Here is a 24,260-nt window from a genome sequence, read left to right as displayed (position 1 = left end):
GGGGAATGGGGCTCCCTTTTTTTTTCCCCCTCTTTCCCATCCCCCCTCAAACCTCCCTCCCCGCTTGCTGCACCCTCGGGGTCTGGTTTATCCCCACCGTGTCCCCGTCTCCAGCCCCAAAAAGCAGACCCGAAGGAGCAGGCACAAATAACCGCGTATTTTGGCACAAGGACAGCCCCAGCAATCCGCGTCAGCCCTTCCAAGCGGAGAAGGGCACCGTGTGTCCCCCGGGAAGGGGCTTCGTGTCCCCCCAGAAATGTCCCTTTTTGGAGTCCCCTCCACCAAGGGTGCAGGCAACGTTTCCCCCATGGCTTCTAGGAGACATCAGGAAGGATAAAACCCCGTGGAGCAGCCCCGCCACCCTCCTGAAAAGCGTCACTTGCTGTCCCTTGGTCTTGTCCCCATCCCAAAGCTTTCTTTTGGGGCGCTCAGGGTCCTTCATTGCTCCTCGCCGCTGCTGGCTCCGGGCGACTCTGCCAACCCCCCGACGCAGTGGGGCGCAGCGGGGGGGGACATTTCCTCCGCCAGCCAGGTCCTTGCCGGTGAGAAATCCACCTTGGGGAGGTGGCTGCGGCGGTGCTTGGTGAGGTGGGAGCTCTGGCTGAAGGCTTCGCCGCACTCGGGGCACTCGTAGGGTTTCTCCCCGGTGTGGACGCGGCGGTGGCGCTCCAGGTGGGACGCCCAGGCGAAGCCCTTGCCGCACTCGCCGCACATGTAGCTCTTTTGGGCTGCGTGGCCCCGCTGGTGGGCGAGGAAAGGGGGGGCCTCCCCGAAACGCTTCCCGCACTCGCCGCACTTATAGGGCCGGTCGGGGGAGTGGGTTTTGCGGTGCTGGAGGAGGTGGGCTTTCTGGGCGAAGCTCTCGCCGCAGCTGCCGCAGGGGAAGGGGCGCTCGCCCGTGTGGACGCGCCGGTGCCGCTCCAGGTGGGACGCCCAAACGAAACCCTTCCCGCAGTCGCTGCAGCGGTGGACGCGCTCTTGCCGGTGGCACCGTTGGTGCCTGGCCAGCGCCGGCCCCGCTCGGAAAAGCTTGCCGCAGTCCCCGCAGCGCAAAGCTTTCTTGCCCAGGTGGGTGCGGCGGTGGCGAGCCAGGTCGGAGCTTTGGCAAAAAGTCTTGCCGCACGCCGGGCACCGGTGGGGCCGCTCGCCCGTGTGGCTGCGGCGGTGCTTGGCGAGGTGCGAGCCTTGGGTGAAAGCTTCGCCGCACTCGGGGCAGCCGAAGGGTTTCTCGCCGGTGTGGACGCGCCGGTGGCGGGCCAGGTGGGAGGCCCAGACGAAGCCTTTGCCGCAGTCGCCGCATTTGTGGGGCTTGTCGGCCGCGTGGCCCCGGCCGTGCGCCGCCAGCTCGGCCGCCCCGGCGAAACGCTTGCCGCACTCGCCGCATTTGTGGGGCCGGTCGCTGGCGTGGGTGCGGCGGTGCTGGAGGAGGTGGGAGCTTTGGCTGTAGGTCTCGCCGCACTCCGGACAGCCGAAGGGGCGCTCGCCCGTGTGCACCCGCCGGTGCCGCTCCAGGTGCGAAGCCCACGGGAAGCTCTTGCCGCAGTCGGCGCAGCCGAACGGCCGCTCCCGCGCCGAGCCCTTGCTGCTCGCCCCGCAGAGAGGCTTCGCGCAGTCTAATTTCGGGGCCGGGGTGGTTTTGGGCGTCTTCGCGATGCCGTGAGGCACGGCTTTGTCGGGCCGTTTGGTTTTCCTCCTGTTGGAGCCCAGGGTTTTGGCCCTCTCCGGGCTGTGGGACGGGCGCTCTTCGAGCTCCTCGGGGATCTGCTCCGCGGCGCCTTCCTCCGCTGCTTTTTCGCTCACCAGCCCCTGTGCTGCTGGGGAGATTGGCGGGGGGGGAAAAAAGGGGAGAGCATGGCCTCGACTGGAGCAAGGGGGGGGGCATTTAAATGGATGGAGCAGGTTTCCCCTATAAATCCGGCGTCCCGAAGGGGAGGAAGAGAGGAGGAAGGAACTGGGGACACGGATACGCACGAGTACCCCACGAGCTGTTTTTCAGTTAAATAACATGCAGAGACCCACAATATTTTCCTGTTTTAAAATTAAAAATTAAGGAAAATGCTGGGGTTTTGGGGAAATCCCCCTTGAAACCTGCCTGGATTCCTCCGCCCCGTTCCCGTCCCGCTTCCTTGCCTTTTGGGAAGGGGAAAAAAAATAAAAATGGGGCAGGGTGAAAAGGCAGGGGGGTGTCTGAGGAGGAAAAAAAAAGGGGATCTGGGGGGGGTTGTTTTACCAAGGGACATCAGCGTTTCGTAGCTCTCCTGCATCACGTCCCGGTACAGCGCCTTCTGCCGCTGGTCCAGTATCACCCAGGGCTCCATGGCGCGCGGGGGCCACGGGAGCAAAGGTTTGTGCCTCCCGACCTCGCTCACGGCTCCTCAAAACCTCCTGCGGGGAAGAGAAATCCCTAAAACGGGGAGAAATCCCCCCCAGAAACGCTCCTCGCTTGGGGTTTTGATGCTTTTTTTTCTGGGCTGAATTTGGGGTTTTCTCCCTCCCTCTTGCAGCGCACGCAGGGTCCCCCCCGCAGGATTAAACCCCAGCCTGCTTGGGGACGGGGGAGCAGGAGGGTCCCCATTGCCTCGAGAGGGATTTGGGGGGAGAAATGATGAAATGGGAGCTTTTGCAGACAGCTGCAAAGGGGCAAAGGAGGTTTGGGAGGCAGAGCTCTCCCCATAATAATTCCATTTCCCTCCCCATAATAATTCCATTTCCCTCCCCATAATAATTCCATTTCCCTCCCCATAATAATTCCATTTCCCCCCCCATAATAATTCCATTTCCCCCCCCATAATAATTCCATTTCCCCCCCCATAATAATTCCATTTCCCCCCCCATAATAATTCCATTTCCCCCCCCATAATAATTCCATTTCCCTCCCCATATCCCAGCACAGCCCTCCCCATAATAAAATGTCGCCCTCAAAATCTTTCCCCAAAAAATTATTTCGCCCTGCTGCCTGTTTCCCCCCCCCCCCATTTTTCCACCAAACCACATCCCGCAGCAACCTCTGCCTTCCTCCCCTCCCACCATCCCAGTTCCCCCAGTCCCCATCCCACTGGGAATCGGCCCTCCTGGCGTGACAGCACACTGGGGGGGTGGCCACATCCCACTAACCGGGGGTCCCCCATCCTCTCCCCCAAAAAGAAGCCGCCGCTCCCAGTGAGCACCCCCGAGGGCCGCATCCTGCAAGCCCCGACGCGGCTCAGGACCCGCGCGCGGCCTCCTCCCTTCCCCAAATCGCCCCCTTTACACCCCGTTACCTGCAATCTCTGCCCTTCGCTGGGGGAAACGTCCCCCCCATCGACACCCCCCTGCTTTTTAGGGTGTTATTGGGGTGCGCAGAACCCCCCCCCGACAGCGGGGCACAATGGAGGCGATGCCGGGCATGGCTTTGCTCCGGAAGCCCAAGCCGGCATCCGGCAGAAAGGAGACGCCAAGAACAAGCTCAGCTCTTACCCAGAGCCCTCTAGAGGTAACCCAAACCCGGCTCCCCCCCCCATCCCACTGTCCCCAAATACCCGGGGGGGGGACACCCAGGGACGGCCACAGGTCCCGCTCCGTCACCTCCTTTCCCCAAGCATCTCCAAAGGGTTTTTTGGGGGACCCCCCAGCTCGTCGGCCCGGCCGAAATCCCTCCTTCCTGGGTCATCGAGGTGTGGGGGGGGGGTTTAGGGTTTTGCAAGCTTGGGGTGCAGCGGGGGAATGGGGTGAGGTGGGACAAGGGGCACACGGGGGGGTTGCTCTGCCGGTATCGGGGATGGGAGCTGGGGGCAAGAAATTGGGGTTTTCACCTGGAAATGGGGACCCGAAGCTGGGGGGGGTTGTGATAAAATTGTAAAGGGATGGGATCTAGGAAAGGAAAAGCTGCTTTTCCCCTCACCTTTTGGGGTCTGTAAGAGGAAGGATAAAATGGGGAAGGGGCTCAGGGTGAACTGGGGTGTACTGGGGGGCAACTGGGATTTTAAAGGAGACTGCAGGGTGTGTGGGGGGGCACGGTTTGGCTATGGGGTCCCGGCATATGGGACAGGTCCCACATATTAAGGGGGGGCACCACAGGTCCCATTGTGTGCCATACGGCCCAGGACCCCCCCAAAGAGGGGGCAGCACCCCCAAAAATTGGTTTTTGGGGGAGAATTGGGGGGCAAGATATGGAGCTGGGTGGCATCTGGTGCTTATGGGGACACCGGTCCCATTGTCACCCCGAGGACATCAGGGCTCAGTGGGGGACACCACACCAGACCCCCCCCCTTTTCATCACGTGGTTGGCAAAAACAGCTTGCCCCCCCCCCCAAAAAAAAAAAGTTTAAATTATTATTTTTTTAATTATTATTATTTTTTTGTGATTTAACCCCTCCCTGGGTGGGAAAGCAGCGATTTTTCTTTTAATTTCCCTCACCAAGAGCTCGAGGCTGGGGGATTATCCTAAATCCTGCCCCCCCCCCCCCAACGCATAGGCGTTTAACCCCTTCCTCCCCAGAGCCAACTGCTGCAGCCTCCCCCCCCTTCTTCTCCCCTCTCCATCCCTCCTCAGCAGCAGATGGATGACCCCAAGGGGACCAAGCCCCAGTTTTGGGGGATCTCTACCCTCATCCCCACCATGCCCAGGTCCATTGAGGCCAAGGGGCTGCTCTCTGCCCCAAAGCCAGAGCCTCCGGGTGATGGGCGCGGGGAGGGAGGAAGAGACCCACATGGGCTGCCCTACATCCCAGTTCAGTCCCCATACTGGGACCAGTGCAAGGAGCAGAGAGGGGGGCACCAGTCCTTGCACGTAGCTCCATGAGAGGGCACGGGGAGACCCCAAAACTGTTTTTCAGGTGGTTCAAGAAGGCAGAATGCCCCATGCCCTGTATTTTCTGGGGCAGTGGTGGAAGGAGATGGGCTGTAGGGAGCCTTGGGGCTTCCTCTCTCCACCAGAGCCCCCAAATCTCGTAGGGGCTCCCCAAAAGCACCCAGTTTTCTGCTTTACCTGGTGGGATCTCTTCTTGCCTGGAGCTGGATGAGAAGATCTGGGCACCAAAGCTTCAAGACTCAGCTACAAGATCCCTCTCAAGCAGCCCTTGCACAGCTGAGAAAGTGGCTTAAATAACCCAGAAAAAAAAAAAAAAAAAAAAAAAGGAGGAAAGGAAAACACCTGGGACTTCTCCCCAGGTGCTGCGTGCTCCTTTTCCCATATATTTTCACATTTAGGCTCTACATTCATTGGGATTTGTCTGGGGAACGTGGTTAGGGAGCTCCAGACACTGGCCTTGGCTGCTGAACCCCTGTCCCATCTCCTACAGCCTCTGCAAAATCACGCCAAACCCATAAGCCCAGCCCTAAATAAAGAGAATCGTGGGCAAAAAACATCATTTCTCTCCCCAGCTCACTACCACGCCGGGACAAATGTGACTTCAGGATGTCCAGGAGCAATCACCCTGCTTCCAAATGTCCCCAGTGGGGCTTCCAGCCCCCAGCCAGACATTTGGTGTGGTCGCAGCTCCCACCGGAGGCTCTTCGGAGCATTTCGTGGTCTCCCACCAGCATCGTGGCAAGCTGATTTGTGTCACCCCACATCTGCAGGATGCTGAAGATGCTCCCACCCAGGAGCCAACCCCAAATATCCCCCGCGTTGGCATCACGGGGTGCTAGGCTTGGTGGCCATCCCTGCAGGAATGCTCTTGAACCAAGAGTGTGGGGAAAAGCTCTGAATTTATTCTTTTTTTTTTTTTTTTTTCTACTTCTCCTTCCCCCTTTTTCTTTCTTCTTTTCCCTGGGCTTGAAACGAGGGAGAAGAGGCAAGGCATCGTGGCGAGAGGCGTTATTCAACTCGTGCAAGAAGACCTGCGGGGCACGAGGGAAGGAAACCTCGCGCCACCTCGTCCCGTGACTTTGCCCACGGCAGCCCGCAGCTCCGAGGTGCCGATGAAGGACCCGCGGCGCTGCTTCCTCCAGCGGTCTGCCTCGCTCACCAGCCCCTTGCAGAGGATGCCCATGGAGGATTTCATCAACCTCTTCGCCCTGACCGACATGCGCCCGGCTGCCGGTGGCGTGCGGCTGGCCAGCCTGGAGATGCACCTCTTGCTGGATTTCTTCTTCAACCGGGAATTGAATCCCTTGGGAACTGGTTTCCAGCGCCTCGACCTTCTCTGGTTAAGGGGAGGCTTTGTCTGCTGGGTTTCCTGCTTCCTCCTCCTCCTCTTTCTTGGAGGCTGCCCTCGTTTCTTGGTGGCCGCCGCCATGGGGTCGCCTTTGGCCTCGGTGGTCCTCGCTGCAGGGGTGTCCCAGAGCTTTTTTAGGGGTGGGCGTAGGCAAATGAGGGCTCGACACCGCAGCCCGGGGTTGGCTGGGTGAGACAGGGCTCCTGTGACATTATGCGTAATTTGCATAAAGAGCTGAGCCAGGAAAACCCGCAATTAGGGCAAAGAAAATACAGAAATGTATAAAAACACACACATATATCTAAAATACATATAATATATATGCATTTACACGGCTTAATCTCAAGAAAAGCCCCAAAAAACCTCCCCTCCAGACCCGCTTGCTCATTTTGAAAGTTAATTCTTGAGGATGAGGAGGGGGAGGAAGGCTCATGCGGGTGTCAGGATGGCCGAGTGGTCTAAGGCGCCAGACTCAAGGCTCTGCTTTCCCTCCCTGGGGTTTTCTGGTCTCCGAATGGAGGCGTGGGTTCAAATCCCACTTCTGACACACCTTTTTCCTTTGCGATCTTAATAATTTTCGAGAGCTCCTGCACGCGATTTGGGGAAAAAAAGGCCGATTTTCCCCCCCTTTTTTTTTATTTTTTTATTTTTTCCGGCGCTAAAACTTGCTCCTGTTCCCGTTTGCCCGCCCAGCCCTTTGCACCCGCGCGTGGGCAGAAAGCACGGGTGGGTTACGACGAGAAAACGGGGTGGGGACACGCTGCTTTGGGGGGGTCCCGGCTGACGGGGGGGACAAACCGCCCCCCCCCCCCCCGTGGGCTGGGGTCCCCCCGCGACGGGGTCACGCGTGGGGCCGCGCCGTAAAGGTCTCCCCAGCGCTTCCCTGGTGGTCTAGTGGTTAGGATTCGGCGCTCTCACCGCCGCGGCCCGGGTTCGATTCCCGGTCAGGGAAACTCATTTTTTCCCCCCCAACTCCAAAAGTTTTTTTATTTTATTTTTTATAACAACCACAATAGATTTTTTTTATTATTATTAATCTTTTTTTTTTTTTTCTCCTCAAATTCAACCCTAGAAGCACGCACTCACATTTACCCTCTGAAAGCGGATGCGTGGTCGGGCTGATTTTTCTTTCGAAGAATCACTGCTTTAATATCCTGACAAGGGCAGGGCCGGGCTAGCACCACCGCTATCCTGGGGCAGTTTAGGGTGTTGTGACATTTTTCCTGCACACAGCCATTTAAATCATCAGGAATTTATATAGACTCCGGTATATATAAGCATCGCCTTGCAGCAATGAGGATGGAAGCCCTGAGGTTTCTAACATAACACCTACAGCTTCTCATTAATGAAATTGTGAACCTCATGATAAAAAAAAACCAACAAAAACAAACAAACAACTCTGACACCACCAAATGCTGCTAAGTTTGTGCTTTATTGCAATGCCGATTTTAATACTTCCTTCCCTGCAATCTCTCCACCATACGCTGGTGGTCGCACAGGTCTTCCCAGCAGCTTTTCTGGTTTTTAATCCCTCTCCTTTGGGCTTTGGATCTTGCTCCCGAGGGGTTAAAGAAGGGAGGGTCTTGCTTTTAGTGCCCGCTTCGTGCGGCCACGCTGGTTGTCGCGTGCCTGAATCGCTTCGGCATCACGCGGCGGAGGGCGGCTTGGACGTGCGTGGGGCCGGCGATGGGGTGGCGGCTCTCCCTCCGCAGCCGGTCGGCCTCCTTCGACACCTGCTTGTAGACGTCCTGCAGGAAGCGCACCATGAGCCCCTTGGCCTCGGGGGACAGGAGCTTGCCGTCTCGCTTCATCTGGTTGAGCGCCTTGGCACTGATGAGGTCGAAGGAGCCTTTCATGGCCACTTTCTTCTGTGGCTTTGTGGGTTTCCGCTTCGCCTTCCCATGGGGCTTCCTGGGCTTGGATGGAGGCCTTCTAGCGTGATTCTTTTGCCTCCTCCTTTGCCGGGGTTGTCTCCTCCTTTGGGATCTCTTTCTTCCCCCAGCAGACACCATGGCTCAACCCTGCCCTGCCTGGAGCCCTCGAACCTGCCAATACCTCTGCCCACCCCCTTTTAAGCAAATTAGGGACAGGATGGAGCCCCCCATTGGCCAAGAGAACAATGCCCCCAACACTTCACAATAGAATGATGCAGGTCACTGCCCCCCCCGGGACCCCCAGGTATAATGGGACCCCAAAAGACCTCAAGACCCCCCGTGTCCCTCACCCCTTTGACCCCACCGTGATATTAAACCACAATAGTAGTGCAAATCGCAGCACAAATCTTCCACTTATCAAAAATTAGCATTTATTTTTGGGGTGGGGGCAGGAATACCAACCCCATCCCCAAACGTTTGCTCCGTACGTGCAGCACATGCCATGGGAGATTTCAGGGCGAGCAGGAAACGAAGGAAAAGAAAATTCTTTGGAAGAACATCTTTCCTTGGCTCAAACCGCCAGCAAATCTGCCTGCCAGCTGGAAGGCGATGACTAATTACTTAATGAGTCCACCCAGATCCACCTATGGTGGTTTCACAGCAATGGCCAGCTAAGCTCCGGGGCTAGCCGAGCCTTACTAAATCAGGGAGATCACTCAAGTGATTGCTGGCACGAGCAAAACAGACTCAGCAGAAAGCTGGTGAATGGAATTTATTGCCCGCTAATAACAGGTTGCAGCAGTGGGAACTCAAAGCAAACCAAAACCAATTTCCGCCCCATCCACCCTCTTCTACCTGCTCCCAAAACCTTGCCACTTAAGCCCAATACAATCCCCAGGTTTTTCCTCTCCAGCGCAGCTCCTTTTTCATACCCGCATGCAAATGCACATGCTCATCACCTATATTTTCTTAGATGCTCAAATCCCCCTGCGTGCTATGTCCTGCTCCAACTCCAAACTCTCCAAAACCTGAGTTTCTCTCTCAAAAAAAAAAAACCAAAACAAAACAAAACAAAAACAGCACTGTTAAAACCATAAGGCAATTATTTAGAAGAATAGAATTATTTCTTCACCCTACCCAATGCTCTGGGTATTTGATGCTGCTTTAGCACCTGCAAATTGCATTTCAGCCCTGAAAAAAAAAAGCCCTTAGAATATATCCTATTGTCCCAGTTCTGTTTGCTGACTCGGAGCAGTAACTCAATATAAATTCTTGCTCGCGAGAAGCAGAAATTAGTGTGAGATAGATGTCAGCAAAGAGCTGGAGGGGAAAATAAATGGGTGTAAAACACAAGTGGGCAGTGCCAGGATGGATGCACAGTCCAAAGCACCAGACTCGAGGCTCTGCCTGGCCTTCCCTGGGGATTTCTGGTCTGGGAATGGAAGCATGGATGCCAATCCTACTTCTCATACACCTTTTCTCACCTTTGCCTATTGATGGGAAATCCCCATCGTAAAGCAGTGAGCTGGTATTTGCACGAAATCCCCCCCCCAAGCTTAATCATTTTTTTGGGGTGTCATAAATTTAGAATATGCTCCCTGGGCACAAATAAAGAGCTTTTCCCATATGTCCCACAAACCCACAGCGCAAGCAGCTGCAGCATCACAGCCCTTGGGGCCTCTGCTCATCCCCTCCTGCAGCCTGGCTGGTTAAAATAATTCTTCTCCCTTCTAATTTATCCAAATTCCCTTTAGATCACTCATTTCCTTCCTATGGCCTCATGGTGGTTCCTCCCCCATAAATACCCAGAGCTGCAATGCGGGGAGCAAAGCCAAGCCAAGCAGTTGCATGAGAGAATGAAGCAATTTAAAATTTCATTTTTTAAGCGAAGTTCTCTACTTTGCACCATTCCTCTGACTTCTTACTCAACACCCCAGGACAAAGAGGTCACTGTAACGAGAAGGAAGAAACCCACTGACACCAGGGCCCAAGTAATGGACCCTTTTTTTCCCCATCCTATCCTGGCTGATTCAATAGGGTTGTCTTTCCCTCGGCTGTCCCTCTCCAAGCCTCAAGTTTCAGGTGGAAGCTGGACTTCCAGTAATCCTCACGGAAGCAGGAACATGGGAGGAACTCCTTTTGCAATTAATAGCGAGCTGCTTATCCCCAGACAATAAAACCTGTTATTTGAGGCCCATCATAAAGCGACTTGCTAGGACATGCGCTAAGCTCTGCCTTATCAAAACAAACCGCCCTCGAAAAATCTGTCAGTCCTGGGAACACGGGTAAGTGCTGGTTTCGTCACGTTCTCAAATCACTCAAGAAGTCGTTGCTTCATTTAGCAGACGCCTCGTGTTGTGGGCTGCCATCATAGATGCCAGTAGGTGTCAAGAAAACAGCCTGGGGATTGCAAGTAGAGAAAAACCAAGACAAAATCAGCTGTGGTTTGCAATAATAATAATAATAACAATAATGATGATGATGATGATGATGATGATGATGATGATGATGATGATGATGCATTTGATTTGGGTTTAACATTTGGAAGAGGCAAGTGGGTGGATTTTCTTAAATGGGGATGTGCTCTGGGCCAAAAAGCCCAAAGAAGCAAGAAATGGAAAAAGAAAAGACATGGAAGAAAAGAAATGGAAGAAAAGCATGCAATTCTTTCATTTTTCTTAGAAGGAAATTAACCTTGGGCATTCCTCATCCAGTTTTAATGGGAACAGAAAGGAACTTGTGGACATAAAGCTGGTTGCAAAGACTTAATTTGTAGTCTTGTCTTGACGTGCCAGCAGGCAGAGATGTTTGTTGGAATTTTGTTAAAAAACACCACTTTGGGGGCATAGCCAAGGTCTGAGGCTGTTTTAAAAGCACTATGAACTTCATTGGCAATCCCAGAAGTGACACTGAGGATATGGTGTTGGGGAAGATTAAATCTCCATGACGGGGCTGCTGCAGGGACAGGAAGAAGAAAGAGCACCAGGAAATATCCAGCTTGCCACAACGATGACTTTTACAGGGAAAAACGCACACCCTGCCTTCTTCCAGGAAGACCCTTTGAGCACAGCGTTGCAAAACTCTTGTAGCTACGTGACAAGTTCATACGAAGCAAGAGAACTCACAGATGCAAATCTCTTCTCTAATTCCTGCTGCATGACAAAGATTGCACCCTGGTCATCAACCCATGAGGACCTCAACACAAGAAGGACATGGACCTGTTAGAATGGGTCCAGAGGAAATCACAGGGATGATCAGAGGGCTGGAGCACCTCTCTTTTGAAGAAAAGCTGAGAAATTTGGGGTTATTTAGTCCTGAGAAGAGAGCAGCCTCCCCACACCTAAAGGGGAGCTTCAGGAGTGAGTCTTCATCAGGAAGCGTGATGACAAGGAGTAATGGCTTTAAACAAAAAAAAGGGTGGATTTAGGTAAGATATGAGGAAGAAATTCTTTACTCAGAGGGCGGTGAGGCACTGGAACGAGTTGCCCAGGAAAGCTGTTGAATGTCCTGTCCTTGGAAGAGTTCAAGGCCAGGTTGGATGGGGCTTGGAGCAACCTGGTCCAGGAGAGTGTGTCCTTGACCATGGCAGGGGGCTGGAACCAGATGGGCTTTAAGTTCCTTTTGTACCCAAGCAATTCCACAATTTTCTTATCCATGCTTAAGGAATTTTATAAGCACTGGTCCCAGAAAGCCTGCAAGCTCATCCAGTGGGATCATAATTTAAAACATCCCCCAAATTTGACTTCGTGAATGGGGTAACATATGGAAAGCCCACTCAACACCCACCCCTGATCCATGTTTTACCCCATGGATCCACAATTTACTCTTTTGAGGCTGTATTTAGAGCCTTAATTTTGACCAACATAACAGCACGGGTGAGCGCCAGCACCAGAGCCCCAACCCCCTTACCACAATTCTTCTAAATTCTGCTTAAACCTCAGAGAAACCTGCAATATTGTTGAGATTAGGGTGGGAAAATGCATGGTGATGAGGTCAGCTCGGTGCAGGAGACTCCAACTGTTGCAATCAAGGAAGAACAAAAAAAAAAAAAAAAAAAAAAAAAGCAGTACTGAAAGAAGCCAGAGAGAGGACCAGACAAAGCCACACCAAGCTCTCAGCCTCCCTGTCTCGATGGCCAGGGAAATACACTCGAAAATCTAAAAGCCAGACTTTTAATAGCAGTAGGGAATGATTTACTGTCACTTCTGCTTGGTTGCATGTAGTTGGTGCAGCACAAGGAGAACCGAAAGCACTGCAGAAGACAAATGGGAGGTTTTTAACATGAAAAAAACACTAAGATGACTCAATCACTAGCAAGGCTTGCAGGGCTCTTCCAGCAAAGCGGTTTTGCAAGGAAGTCCCAGCAAAGGGGATTGCTTCTACCCAGTGCTGAGCTCACCCCAAGGGCCACAAGACTGGGAAGTACCGGTTCTGCGTTTTGTTTCTGTAACTGAAACAGCAAATCGCCCCGTTGACTGGAAAAGGCAGAGGTTAGGCATAAGACGAAGGAAAAGACCAAGTTTATAGGGCAAAAGTAGTCTGCTGTGGGTTTATTATCATTATTTTTAAGGAGATGTCCAGTCAAGGTGCCAAGATTGGAGTCCATCCATACCAAGGCGTGATGAACCAGCTGAGGGACCTTTTCTTGGGCTGGTTTATGGTGTATGGTCTCTTAGCTAGGCAAAGTTCTTGATTATGGAAAAAAAAATACCATTACAACTCAGTGTTTTTACCATTTCAGGCATCTCTTGGTTCCCTCTATGCTAACAGGGCCAGGATCAACATAACCAAAATTATGCAGTAATTAAGAGTGTGAGATCGATGAACTACCACGTGGAAATACCACCAGAAAGGATATTTTGGATGTTACCTTGCAGGTCTCCATGCGGCGAGAGATGAATGATAATATCTAAGTATACTTTATGGGGGCTGCAGTATAGGGGAAAAAAACCCAAGCCAGATATTCTCCCAGTAGGAAGCTCCCTGTTCACCACAGAGAAGGGTGCGGTCACCCTTTGTCTGTTCTGACGATCACAATGCTTCCCATAACGTCCCGTAAATTGATGGCTCATGACCAAAGAGGTGGCAAAAGCAGGGAGTAAAAAAAAAAAAAAAAACATACAGGGGAACTGAGTGTACATGTAATTGCTTCTTTCCCTTCTTATGGCATACCACACATTGCTCTCTTCCGGGGTGAACTGATTGGCAGATTTTTTTTTGAGCCACCACCGCTGTGTTACCTCTTTTTTTTTTTTTTTTAAGCCGGGGTATAAAATGAAAGCTAATCTCAGCGGAAGACTTGTCTTCCTCCAGGAACCATGGCTGGGGCAGGTGAGTGATTCTCCTCTGGACTTTGGGGTGTCGTGCTGCTTTCTCCTGCTTTCCTTTTGTCTTCGGTGGCTGGGTTTGCCTGTGTCTGGTGGGTGCCTTTTGTATCACCTCCTGAGGGCACCAGCCTCAAATCTCTGTTTCTCCAGCAAAAGTATTTCATGATCCTGTTGAACTTGCCCTGGCAGTGGGAGATCTCCCTTGCAAGGGGACTGGGACGTGCCCAGGTGCGTAGGGAGCGATGGAAACCCATCTGCAAGCTCAGCTTCCCCCGGGGACCTTCCTGAAGGACACCTCCTTGCATCACATTCGCTGTTTCTCCAGCTCCAGCCCCACCATAAGGGCTGGTGGAAGGCGAAAATCCAGCAGATGGTTCCAAGAGCTCGCCCCAACATGCTTGCTCTCCTCCCATGGGGACCCCGATCTCCATCCAGAGGATCTCCTTTGCCTTCTGCATCGGCCAGGGCTAGTTGGGGTGGTCACGTTGGGTGGGATGGAGGCAACAAAACCAACTACTATCTCTTTGCTGCTACACAGCCCACCAAAACCACAACTCAAGACAACGTCCCTGGTCCTCAAGGCTGCCCAGGGCAGTGGCAACATTGCATCAAGAAGGTTAACGCAATTTTCTTAGGACGATACCACTTCCTGCCATGCTTTAGGATGGCAGGCCTGTTGATCAACGGCCTAAACATAGCAGGTGCTTTCTAATTCTTTATTTTATGGCCACAATCAGCATCGTCAGGGAGGTGGATAGAAAGTCCTGCTTCCAACAGCTCTGAGGCTCATTTGCAGCAGCTGCATTTTGTCCCAGATTGTCGGCAGACCTGGGGCTGATCCAACAAAAGCAGCGATTCCAAGAGGGATTTTCCCTATGAATAAGAATTACTCAAGGTGTGGTTTCAAAAGCTTATTTTTTTTTTTTCTCTCTCCCTTCCTCTTTTTCCCTGGAAGGAAACTAGCAACAGCTGGGGGAAGGAAAAGAAAATGAAAGCTATCCTGTAGCTATTTTTGAGACTAGAAACAACAAAAATTAGAAAGAATCAGCGTGGTTTCTGGTCACCAAGCTTCCTTTCCCATCACCTGTCATCATCTACCTAATATAGATAATCTCTTCCTATTTCTAATGTAATAGTGTGGTGGTGGGAGAAGACAATATTAGTGCATTAAAATTGTGATGTCACAGAGACAAGGGACAGGGCAGTTAGCACAACAATATATTTTTAATAAACTTCCTTAATTCCTTGCACATGTATGCAATTTAATTACCATTCCTCATTACGGCGCCTTTCGAGCTTATTCAAAAATGTCAAACTCATTTTGGAAACTCACTACAAGAGCTATACAAGTAGAACATATGAAATAAAATCTCTCCGGGCTTGCTTTTTTCCTTGAAACAAAATTTGCATTCACTGGCCCTGCTTGACATCTGGCTGTGGTTGTGAGAGCCTTGCTGATGCCATGGATTTCACAATCGCGCAAGTGGATTTGAAAAATGATTTGCTGCTCATTCCTCTTTGAGGTTTGGGCACCGGTTTGTGCTGCCACCTCCCTCCCTGGCTCTCAGGAATGAACTTGCATGCTGATTGCCGAGCGTCTTTGTTGCATTATTTTCCTCTCTTCTTTTCTTCCTTCCCTAGTCCTCTTCCAAATCCTCCTGCTCGTGGGGCTCGTAAGTGCCAAGAGATTTTCGTCTTTCCCTGAATATTGTCTTCACGACGAAGACTACGAGGAGCTACTGTATATAGTCAAGCATGGGCTAGGACGTGCAACTAAGCCAGCAAATGTGGTCATTGTCGGTGCAGGAATAAGCGGACTTACGGCAGCGAAGCTGCTCCATGATGCCGGCCACAAGGTGAGCGACAGCACATCTTATTTTCCTACTGTAAGGAATTTCCAGCCTGGAGAGGGAAATAAATTTATTTTCAGGGGGAATAAATGCAGGAGTGGATGCAGTGGTGGGGGAAGGAAAGAAAAACGAGCAGGCTCCAGGAATTTCCCTTGATTCAGGAGCGATTTTCAAAACTACAAGCAAGGACAAGAGGCGATGGGGGGGAAAAAAGTGAAGGTATATGCAAAGCAGCTCATTCAGATGTTCCCCCAAATGAATGCAAGCAGCAAAAAGTAAAGAGATTGTGTCTGTTGGGTGCTTGTTTCTCTCTTTCTGAGGGGTTTGGAGGTGGGAAAGACACGATCTGCCTTTCTCTGGCTGTTTTCCAAACCCTTCTAGCACATCGAGCAGCTGAACCAACGCTAGGACTCTTTCAGCAGAGAGTGGGTGCACAAATGTGATGCAGAAATTAGGGACTGTGCTGTAGGCAGAGGGGATCTTGGCCAACACAAAGCATTTTGGACCTACAGACAGCGCTTTTGTTATTTGGAGGGGACCTATCCTGCTCCATGGGACACACACACTGCTTGCCTGTGAGCTTGCTTGGTTTGCATGAAATCCCCAAAGCCTGAAAACCTGCAACCTCCACCCCAAATTGCTTTTCAGGTTACCATTTTGGAAATCAGCAATCGGATCGGGGGACGGATCAGGACCTACCGAGAGGAGGGACAGGACTGGTACGTGGAGCTGGGAGCCATGCGCCTGCCAGGCAAGCACAGGTAAGGTGGTGTCCTCCTTCCATGCCCCGAAAAGAGGAGGAACGAGGCTGAGGATGGAGACGAGGCCAAGGATTTGTGCTTGGAAATGGATGGAGAAGAGCAGGAGGAAAAAGCTATTTCCCCCATCTCTCCCCCAGAGCTTAGCAGCTGCATAAAAATGGCCAAAAAAACACTTGGCCACATGTGTTTGATAATTTTGACAATTATCAAAGATGATAATGCCTATCTGCACTTACAAAGGGACATAGGGGCTTTCCCATGGTCGATGAGAAAGTTTCCTTTCCAGGTTTTTAATGCTTCAGTGGCAGGGTTTGGGTGTTTGCAAGCACCTCCCTATTCCTCTTCTCTTTTCTAGGCTGGTCCGTGAATTTATTAGGCAGTTCAACCTGAAGCTAAACCCATTCCTCCTCACAGACAACAACACCTGGTACTTTGTGAATGGCGTCCGGGTGAGAGCCGGGGAAGTGGATAGAAACCCCAACATCCTAAACTACACACTGCATCCCTCAGAGAGGGGCAAAAGTGCCAGCCAGCTTTATAGGGAGGCACTACATAAGGTACGTGGCCACAAGGAAGGGATTGCACTAGCACCCATCCCTCTGGGTAACAGTGTACCCTCACCTGCCATCATATTTGGGGAAGATTATGGTCTTTTTGGAGTGAAAAGCAGAAAGAATCTAGGCTAGCTGAATGCAGAGTCTTTTCATACGCCTTCATTTCTCTGGGAAGAATTCACCAGGAGTTGGAGGAAATAGAAAATGCCACGCCAAGAAATAAATTCCTAAAAGGTGGGGCAGGATCTGCTAGCTCTAGCCCAGCCCCAGGGTTCCTAAATCCCTAGGACTGAATGCCCTGGACGAATCCTACCAGAACAGAGCAGGGGGCAATGCTTTGGGAAATGTGTTTTCTCTCATGAGTATATTAATATTTCCTCTCCAGGCTTTCAAAAATTTCCAGACTATGGACTGCAAGGAATATCTGACAAAATATGACTCCTTCTCCACCAAGGTTAGTGGCTTGAGAATAAATTTAATTTCCCTGCTGATGATAAAACTTCTTGAAGAAAGGGTCTGAAGTGCCCTAGTCCCTTCCTCTGTCAACACTTTAAAGTGATTTTTTCCTAACCAATTCTGCCTTCTGCTTAAAAAAAAAAAAAAAAAAAAAAAAAAAAAGATAGAAAAAGCAATCATGACTTGCAAGGAGTTGTTAGAGTTGTCTTATTTTCAAAGAGGAGAGAAGCTTCTCTCTCCTCATGTTCCTCCATCGTGGGTCTTGTAATCAGATGGAGTATCAAGCAACAGGGCATGAATTTTGCCTTGGGGTATATAGGGGATGCACGCACTGCCTGAGGTAATAAAAACAGGCCCTGTTTTCTTCCTGGCCTTTCTAGGAATATTTGATCAAAGTAGGAAATCTGAGCCGAGGAGCTGTTCAGATGATCGGTGACTTGTTGAATGAGGACTCCGGATTTTATCTGTCTTTCCTTGCCTCGCTGTGGGATTTTGATATCTTCTCTGATGAGAAAAGGTAAGGTGTCTCTTATAGGAAACTCTATTTTGTGCTTGTCCACAGAAAGCCACTGGAAGAGAAAATTTCAGTGGCATTTAGACATCGGATGAGAATCCTAATTCCAAGCTTTGTTATTACCTCTAGGAGAAGTCAGGTTTTACATTTACTGAAACTCATCATCTTTCCCTCACCTCCCTTTTCTTCCTTTCAGCTTTGACGAAATCACAGGGGGTTTTGACCAACTGCCTAAAGCCTTCCATGAAGCCCTGCCAGATGTCGTCAAATTCAACTGCACGGTGGAGAAAATCATGACGGAGGGAGGCAAAGTCCAGGTGTTTTACCGTGCTCCGGACACCCTGGTCCCGAGTATAGCAAATGCAGATTACGTCCTCGTCACTTCGTCTGCCAAAGCCACCAGGCATATCCAATTCTTCCCACCTCTCTCTTCTCCCAAGACCCATGCCCTTCGCTCCATCCACTATGCAAGTGCCTCCAAAATAGTGTTGGCTTGCACTGAGAAGTTCTGGGAGAAGGATGGCATTCGAGGAGGGCACTCCATCACTGACCGCCCTTCCAGGTTTATCTACTACCCCAGCCACAACTTCTCCAGTGGGGTAGGGGTGATCATAGCCTCCTACACCTGGAACGATGACTCCACGTTCTTCCTGCCCCTCACGGATGAAAAGTGCCTGGACGTGGTGCTCCAGGACCTGGCGGACATCCACCAGGTGAGAAAGGAGTACCTGCAGCGCACCTGCAGCCAGTACGTGATAAAGAAGTGGCAGCTGGACAAGCACTCAATGGGGGCATTTGCGGCCTTCACCCCTTACCAGTTCACCGACTTCTCGCGGGCTCTCTTTGAGCATGAGGGCAGGGTGCATTTCGCGGGAGAGCACGCTGCCCAGCCTCACGCCTGGATCGATACCTCCATGAAAGCCGCCGTGAGGGCCGCAAGCAACATCCATGACGACAACGAGGTCCGGACGCTCAGCGAAAACGAGGAGCTGCTGGAGGATTTCTTGGAGAAGGATGAGCTGTGAGACGCTCCAACCTTACTACATGCCACCAGCATGCTTTGAATTCATTCTTGGTGGCACAAACCTCTTCCCAGGGTTTCCTCTTTCCAACTCTGCAGCAGCAAAGAAAACAAAAACTGTAAAAAAGTGTCTGTCCTCAGACAAAAGACTAATAGCTACCTGGTTAAACACTTATGAGGTGAAAAGGGAATACAAGAAGTAATCTCTTCGTAGGTTTCATGACTCGATATTACCCCTGCTCAGGTGTGCTGTGGTATATTCTGATTTATTTATGTATACAATACTTCAGGGAATGACTAAGACAGAATAAATGCCGGTATTTCTCAGCCCCTTGTCTCAGGTGCTTCCATCTCCCAGTAGAGAGAGGTCTTGGCCTCCCTTCGTCTCGCCTTCCTTCAGCCATTTAGAAACCCACCACCCTTCATCTGGGTCTTGCTCTCTTTCCAGGATCTGGGAGCTAATTCATTGCTTCTGAGCCATTTTCTCCTTTGTAGCCCAACACAACTGCTCCAAATCCCCCATGGGTACCAGAGTCAGGATGATCTCTGCCTCCATGGCCTCTTCTAACCTTCTAATCTCTTGCCAGCTGAGCTAAAAGCATGGCCAACACTTCATTATACAAATAAATTTAACAACGTGAACATAAAGAGCAAGCCCAGGAGCTGTACAGCCTATGCACCCAGATAGGCAAATTGATTTTCAGTAGTTTCTTCTTTCTGTAGTGACTCTTGTTCTAAGTTTTGTAGCTTTGCAAACTCAATCTGTGTCTTTTCAGATTATTGGAAGGATGTTGATAAATAAATAAAAGGCAAAACAAAGATTTACACCAGCTGCATTTGCATAAAAGGCCAGGAGGCTCCTTGCAATGAGCTCAGAGTGCTTTTAGGAAGACTGGGCAAGACCCAACCACAATCAATAATGCTTTGAAATGCAGAACTCCATTGCTAATTGATAGCCGCTTTCCTCCACCTCCTCAAGAGCTATAACAAATAACCGTGCTGTACCAAGATAAGCAGCACGATGAGGGATGCAAACTCGCTCTTTCAGTCTAATGCAATAACATGCATGTACTCTCAAATCAGAGCAAGTGAGGGGTTGTGTCACGGCAGAAATTGGGCCAAAAAGGTCATCAGCACCTTCATGAGCTCAGAAAAGAGCTGGCCACGATGTGGAGTATCAATTTCATTAAGAAAAGTATATTTAAAACTTGAAGCACTGCAAAAAGGGAGAAAAGAGGGAGATTGCACCTGCTTGTTTTGTTGCAGCACTTCTGATTTTGTTTCTCACGTGTTGTTCCCATCCTTTAGGGGTAAATTAACTCAATTCTCCCCAAAATTGTTTTAGCAAAAGCAGATGCTTTATTTAACCTTTAGGCTCGCATTTTCAGCCTAACTCCAACCTGCAGGCCCTTGTCATGGGTATTATATCAGGACACAGCAAGAATTGGTGGCTCCTGAAGGGCTTTGTATCCACCCCAAGCAAGATAAAGTCCCATAACATATACACTACCCCAGAGCCAAGTGCCCAAATAACCAGGGCTGGGCTTAAATAAATCCCTCGAGCCACTGGGGAGGGGTGGGGGGATTCCGTGTGCGGCTCCTTAGAATAATGAGCGTTAATTAGCAGCCTCTGTCCTCTGTGCAGTTGTTTTCCAAAAGAGCCCTTCTACGTCCCTGGGTGGGCTTGAACCACCAACCTTTCGGTTAACAGCCGAACGCGCTAACCGATTGCGCCACAGAGACATGGGAAAACTGTTGAAAACACAGAAAAATGATGCCAAGGCATTTGGTCAGAGTGTGTTTGGGAATTAGGGATGCTTCATCAGCATGAGGTCCTGGTTTGGTCTTGGAAAATGTGATGATAGAAAGGTCTGTGGCTCCAAAATTAAAAAAATAATTAAAACATCCTTGCAAGGATTAAAAAAAAGCAAAGATAATATTAACGTTTCTGCCTGGTTTTGAGCTTTTTCTGTGTCAGGTGAATGTGATAAGCACAGAAACATGGGATGCTGTTTGCTACCCCCCCTAGAACTGGGGTTGGGTCCCCCAGGGCTCGACCCCATTTCCTGCAACAGCTTCCCCCTTCCTTCACCTTCTCCATGAAGGAAAAGCAACCCCCAAATCACCTTTATTATTTTGGCCAAACCAAGCAGCAGAAATCGCAGCCAGAGAGTTTTCAAAGTGACACCAGAAAATAATGACACCCCCAAAAAAACCTAAATCCCTGCCCAAAATCATCTGCAGCATCTGTTGGCACCTGTGGGTTTTATAGGGATTGGTTGGCACGAGAAATAATGTGTAAATCACCCCAAAAAGGGGCTATCCATGATCACACTTGCTCCTATTTAAGGCCAGTGCTGCTGCCTCCACAAAGCCCATCTCCAAATTTTCATGGGGTGGGCTGGGAAATGGGAAGGAGAAGGGATGGGGCTGAACATTGGGGTCTCGGATGCTCCCGCAATAAGACCCCAAGCCTCCAATCCCACCCCAAACCTCCAGACCCACCAGTGACAGAAGCCAAACCCCAATATCCAGCCGCACACAGCCCCCAGAAAACCACCAGGACATTGCTTTTTTCTCCACCTCCTGCTCCCTAGAGGAGCAACTTTTTATGGCAGAGCTGGAAAACCCCATTTCTTGGTGGTTTACCCCTCATTTTCCCAAATGAGGGGTAAAAAGCCAAGCCCGGGGAGGCCCCAGTGAGATTTGAACTCACGACCCCTGGTTTACAAGACCAGTGCTCTAACCCCTGAGCTATGGAGCCATGGTAAAGCATCATTTTTTTCCCTTTTCACCCCAAAAGCTGAGCACCCCCACTGTGCCACTCTAAGTCTGGTGAATGCAACTGATAAAAGAAATGCATTTAAAGGTGAATTCACTCTGTCTTGTGACTCTGCATCCTCTCGTTTCTTGCACCTGCAGATGGGATCTTTGTGGATGCCACCATGTGATTGGGATGAAGGAAAAGGTTTTGCAAGAAAATAAAAGCTGCCTCTTCCACGGCGCTGCCGTTGCCTTCATCTTTGGAAAAAAAGGATGAAAAAAAATAACATATAACCTGCTGGTAAGGATTAGAGACAGGATTTATTTACTCTCAGAACAGTTGATATGGGAGATGGGTGATTCGGCTGGTCTGGCTGGCCTGAAGTTGCAAGAACTCCGGATCTGATGCAAAGGAAAGGGCACGAATGTGGCCCTGAGGGTGGGCAGATGGGGCGGAGCGATGCGGGGTCAGATGGGATTAAGCAGCACCTGAAACCATGCTCTCCTGTGGGACCTGGGTAAAAGGGGATGAGATCCAGGGCTCTTTTTCCCCAGATCTTTGCTATCTGGGTGCATGCAGGAAGGGGAGCTCTGCCTCTTCCCTCTTTTCTTTGCAGGACTTTTTCCTTATTCCTTCTCCATGTTCTATACCCCATTCCTATTTATTCTTGTGGGGTGACAGCTCTGTGTCCCCTTCCCAGACAAAAACAGCCGGTTTTCAGAATACCAAAAGGACCCAAAAATATATGTCCCTCGAGAAGCACCCCTCTGAGCCCCAACCAGCCCTGAAATCCTTCCCAGCTTTATTTCCATTTAGTGGGGGGTGGGATGGGGATAGGAATGAGGATGAGGATGAAGATGAAGGTGAGGATGAAGATGAAGGTGAGGATGAGGAAGGAGCCCGACAGCAGAGGAAGGTGCAGGGAGCCCAAACACCGAGGTAGCGTGGCCGAGCGGTCTAAGGCGCTGGATTAAGGCTCCAGTCTCTTCGGGGGCGTGGGTTCGAATCCCACCGCTGCCAAGGATATTTTCTTTAATATCCATTTTTCTCCCTTATCCTTGTCCTCCTTGTCTCTTCCCCTCCCCTCTCCGCAGGGAAATCAAGCCGTTCATTCGCTGACTGCTTCCTCTCCCGCTTTCCCACCTCATTTTAATCTCCCATCCCTGCAGAGACACCCTGGAGCTGCCTCCTTCCCCGTTTTACAGGGAAGCAAAATGCAAAAGAAGCCAGAAAAAAAAAATTAAAATAAAATAAAAAAGAGCCTTCAATCACTTCTCCTTATCTGGGTGCGTTTCACAGGACAGCTTGCAAGAAAACGGCGTTTGGGTCAAAAACTGGAGGTTTTTGGCACTGCCTAAATCGATTTTTACGCAGGGGAAGGATAAAAACGAGGTGTTTCTGCCCGGTCTCGAACCGGGGACCTTTCGCGTGTTAGGCGAACGTGATAACCACTACACTACAGAAACCCACTTGGGGAGGTATACTCGCTATAACGCCCTCCCCAGCCTCCTGCAACCCCCCAAATTGAGTTCCAAATTGATCAAAGTTCCGAATTGATCAAAGTTCCAAATTGATCCGAGTTCCAAACTGATCCAAGTTCCAAACTGATTAAATCTTTTTCCTTTTGCATTTTTTTTTGCATTATTTTCTTATTATTTTGCATTGTTTTCTTACTATTTTGCATTAGTTTCGTGTTATTTTCCACGATTTCTGGTCGTTATCCCCGTGCAGTCTCCACCTTCTTGCAAGGCTTGCATTGGCGAGGGCGTGCGCACGCAAGCCCTCGGTTATTGTGTGCATTTTGCACCCCTCCTTGAGTAACTTTATATCCTTCATTGCTCCCTGCAGATTGCTTGAGAAATAATAGCATATTTCTTATGGGAAAAAAAGAGAGGATTATAATGCAACTACCTCTTTCACGTCCTTCTTCTGCAAAGGAGTTAAAATGAGCCAACGCTTTCTGTGTTCCTCCGGTGGAAAAAATAAATTCTCTTATTTCTTATTACCCCATTTTGCTTACACACCTCCTGTCCTGACCTTGATTTACCGCAGCTCCTGAACAACTCCGATTTTTATTACTCTCTCTAGGGTTACACCCAGCAGGAGCTGCTTATTCATGGTTTCTATTAATAAGTTTTCTTTTATTACCCCCGGGGACTGAGCCAAATTCAGCAGAGAGGAACAGCCCACGACGGAAAGATCTGGAGTGCTTATATGCGGCTCTTACGTGGTACAAACTGCTGGATTTCTATGTTGGTGTGCACAAACTCTGAGATTCATGCAGCCAGCTGGAAGGAGCAAAACCAAAAAAAAAAAAAAAAAAAAAGAAAAGCAATCACCTTTTTTTTTACGTGTGTGTACACGCATGTTGTTTGAGAGGGTGATGCAAGGTATGAGCAGGGAAGGGTTAATTTGCGAGTAACAGGGAAAATCCGGGGATTCGGTGAGTGAAAAGGTCCATTTTTTTGTTTTCCTTTTTTTTTTTTTTTTTTAACTCACTTTATGTGTCTCCCCCAGCAAGCTGCAGTGCCCCTTTGCAGCGAGAAAAAGCTCGGAGGGGACTCCAAAAGAGCTGCGAAAGGGAGAAAAATAATAATAATTAAGAAAAAAAAAAAGAGAGAGAGAGAGAGAAGAAAAGGGGGAGGGAGAAAATAGGTGAGGGAAAAAAAAAAAAAGTAAAAGGAGGGCTCGTCCGGGATTTGAACCCGGGACCTCTCGCACCCAAAGCGAGAATCATACCCCTAGACCAACGAGCCGAGCTGTTTGAAGTGTTCCCGGTGAGGCTTTTGGTGCTGTGCTCATTCAGCGGTTCTGTCCTGCACCCCTTTCCTCCTTCCCAGCGGGGATGAAAACGGGATGGAGCCGGGGGCGCCCCCGGGGAAGAGGAAAATAATAAATATATAAAAAAGCTAAAGGAAAGAGGCCCCAGCGAGATTTGAACTCGCGACCCCTGGTTTACAAGACCAGTGCTCTAACCCCTGAGCTATGGAGCCAGGACTGCG

General features: G+C 50.4%; 3 protein-coding genes, 1 long non-coding RNA gene and 8 other non-coding genes across 17 annotated transcripts; 5 read left to right on the top strand and 7 right to left on the bottom strand.

Annotated features, from left to right (window-relative positions):
* Positions 1-136: 136 nt before the first annotated feature.
* Positions 137-6,765, bottom strand: LOC106049926 (zinc finger protein CKR1-like). 5 transcript variants are annotated; one of them, XM_066986732.1, is made up of 3 exons: positions 5,832-6,765; positions 2,231-2,360; positions 137-1,811 (listed from the first exon to the last, which is right to left on the bottom strand). In XM_066986732.1, exons 1-3 carry the CDS (start codon positions 6,363-6,365, stop codon positions 439-441), a joined length of 2,037 nt encoding a protein of 678 aa, XP_066842833.1. In that variant the 5' UTR covers positions 6,366-6,765; the 3' UTR covers positions 137-438. The 5 variants fall into 5 exon arrangements, with proteins under 5 accessions (XP_066842833.1, XP_047911354.2, XP_047911353.2 ...); XM_048055397.2 differs by lacking the exon at positions 5,832-6,765 and adding an exon at positions 4,967-5,075 and having other exon boundaries at positions 137-1,814; positions 2,231-2,385; XM_048055396.2 differs by lacking the exon at positions 5,832-6,765 and adding an exon at positions 3,261-3,400 and having other exon boundaries at positions 137-1,814; positions 2,231-2,385.
* LOC136788396 (uncharacterized) lies at positions 3,334-7,534 on the top strand. Its single transcript, XR_010827192.1, has 2 exons — positions 3,334-3,472; positions 5,362-7,534. It is a non-coding gene; the product is annotated as an uncharacterized lncRNA (long non-coding RNA).
* On the top strand, positions 6,577-6,684 carry TRNAL-CAA (transfer RNA leucine (anticodon CAA)). The gene is made up of 2 exons: positions 6,577-6,614; positions 6,639-6,684. It is a non-coding gene; the product is annotated as a tRNA-Leu (tRNA).
* On the top strand, positions 7,018-7,089 carry TRNAE-CUC (transfer RNA glutamic acid (anticodon CUC)). Its single transcript has one exon. It is a non-coding gene; the product is annotated as a tRNA-Glu (tRNA).
* Positions 7,535-7,726: 192 nt separating the features above from the next.
* Positions 7,727-8,149, bottom strand: LOC136788319 (uncharacterized). The gene has a single exon (XM_066986605.1). The coding sequence runs from the start codon at positions 8,147-8,149 to the stop codon at positions 7,727-7,729; it is 423 nt and encodes a 140-aa protein (XP_066842706.1).
* Positions 8,150-13,244: 5,095 nt separating this feature from the next.
* Positions 13,245-18,821, top strand: IL4I1 (interleukin 4 induced 1). Of its 2 annotated transcripts, XM_048055390.2 has the most exons (7): positions 13,245-13,342; positions 14,980-15,194; positions 15,837-15,949; positions 16,305-16,506; positions 16,889-16,957; positions 17,340-17,476; positions 17,670-18,821. In XM_048055390.2, exons 1-7 carry the CDS (start codon positions 13,330-13,332, stop codon positions 18,496-18,498), a joined length of 1,578 nt encoding a protein of 525 aa, XP_047911347.1. In that variant the 5' UTR covers positions 13,245-13,329; the 3' UTR covers positions 18,499-18,821. The 2 variants fall into 2 exon arrangements, with proteins under 2 accessions (XP_047911347.1, XP_066842811.1); XM_066986710.1 differs by lacking the exon at positions 13,245-13,342 and having other exon boundaries at positions 14,299-15,194.
* A 1,342-nt stretch (positions 18,822-20,163) lies between these two features.
* TRNAN-GUU (transfer RNA asparagine (anticodon GUU)) lies at positions 20,164-20,237 on the bottom strand. Its single transcript has one exon. It is a non-coding gene; the product is annotated as a tRNA-Asn (tRNA).
* A 948-nt stretch (positions 20,238-21,185) lies between these two features.
* On the bottom strand, positions 21,186-21,258 carry TRNAT-UGU (transfer RNA threonine (anticodon UGU)). The gene has a single exon. It is a non-coding gene; the product is annotated as a tRNA-Thr (tRNA).
* Positions 21,259-22,196: 938 nt separating this feature from the next.
* On the top strand, positions 22,197-22,278 carry TRNAL-AAG (transfer RNA leucine (anticodon AAG)). The gene has a single exon. It is a non-coding gene; the product is annotated as a tRNA-Leu (tRNA).
* Positions 22,279-22,651: 373 nt separating this feature from the next.
* On the bottom strand, positions 22,652-22,724 carry TRNAV-AAC (transfer RNA valine (anticodon AAC)). The gene has a single exon. It is a non-coding gene; the product is annotated as a tRNA-Val (tRNA).
* A 1,218-nt stretch (positions 22,725-23,942) lies between these two features.
* TRNAP-UGG (transfer RNA proline (anticodon UGG)) lies at positions 23,943-24,014 on the bottom strand. The gene has a single exon. It is a non-coding gene; the product is annotated as a tRNA-Pro (tRNA).
* A 164-nt stretch (positions 24,015-24,178) lies between these two features.
* On the bottom strand, positions 24,179-24,251 carry TRNAT-UGU (transfer RNA threonine (anticodon UGU)). Its single transcript has one exon. It is a non-coding gene; the product is annotated as a tRNA-Thr (tRNA).
* Between the last annotated feature and the right edge of the window lie 9 nt (positions 24,252-24,260).

Source organism: Anser cygnoides, chromosome 35 (genome assembly GCF_040182565.1).
Source record: "Anser cygnoides isolate HZ-2024a breed goose chromosome 35, Taihu_goose_T2T_genome, whole genome shotgun sequence".
Lineage (NCBI taxonomy): Eukaryota > Metazoa > Chordata > Aves > Anseriformes > Anatidae > Anser > Anser cygnoides.
This window is presented reverse-complemented; position numbering and strand designations above follow the sequence as displayed.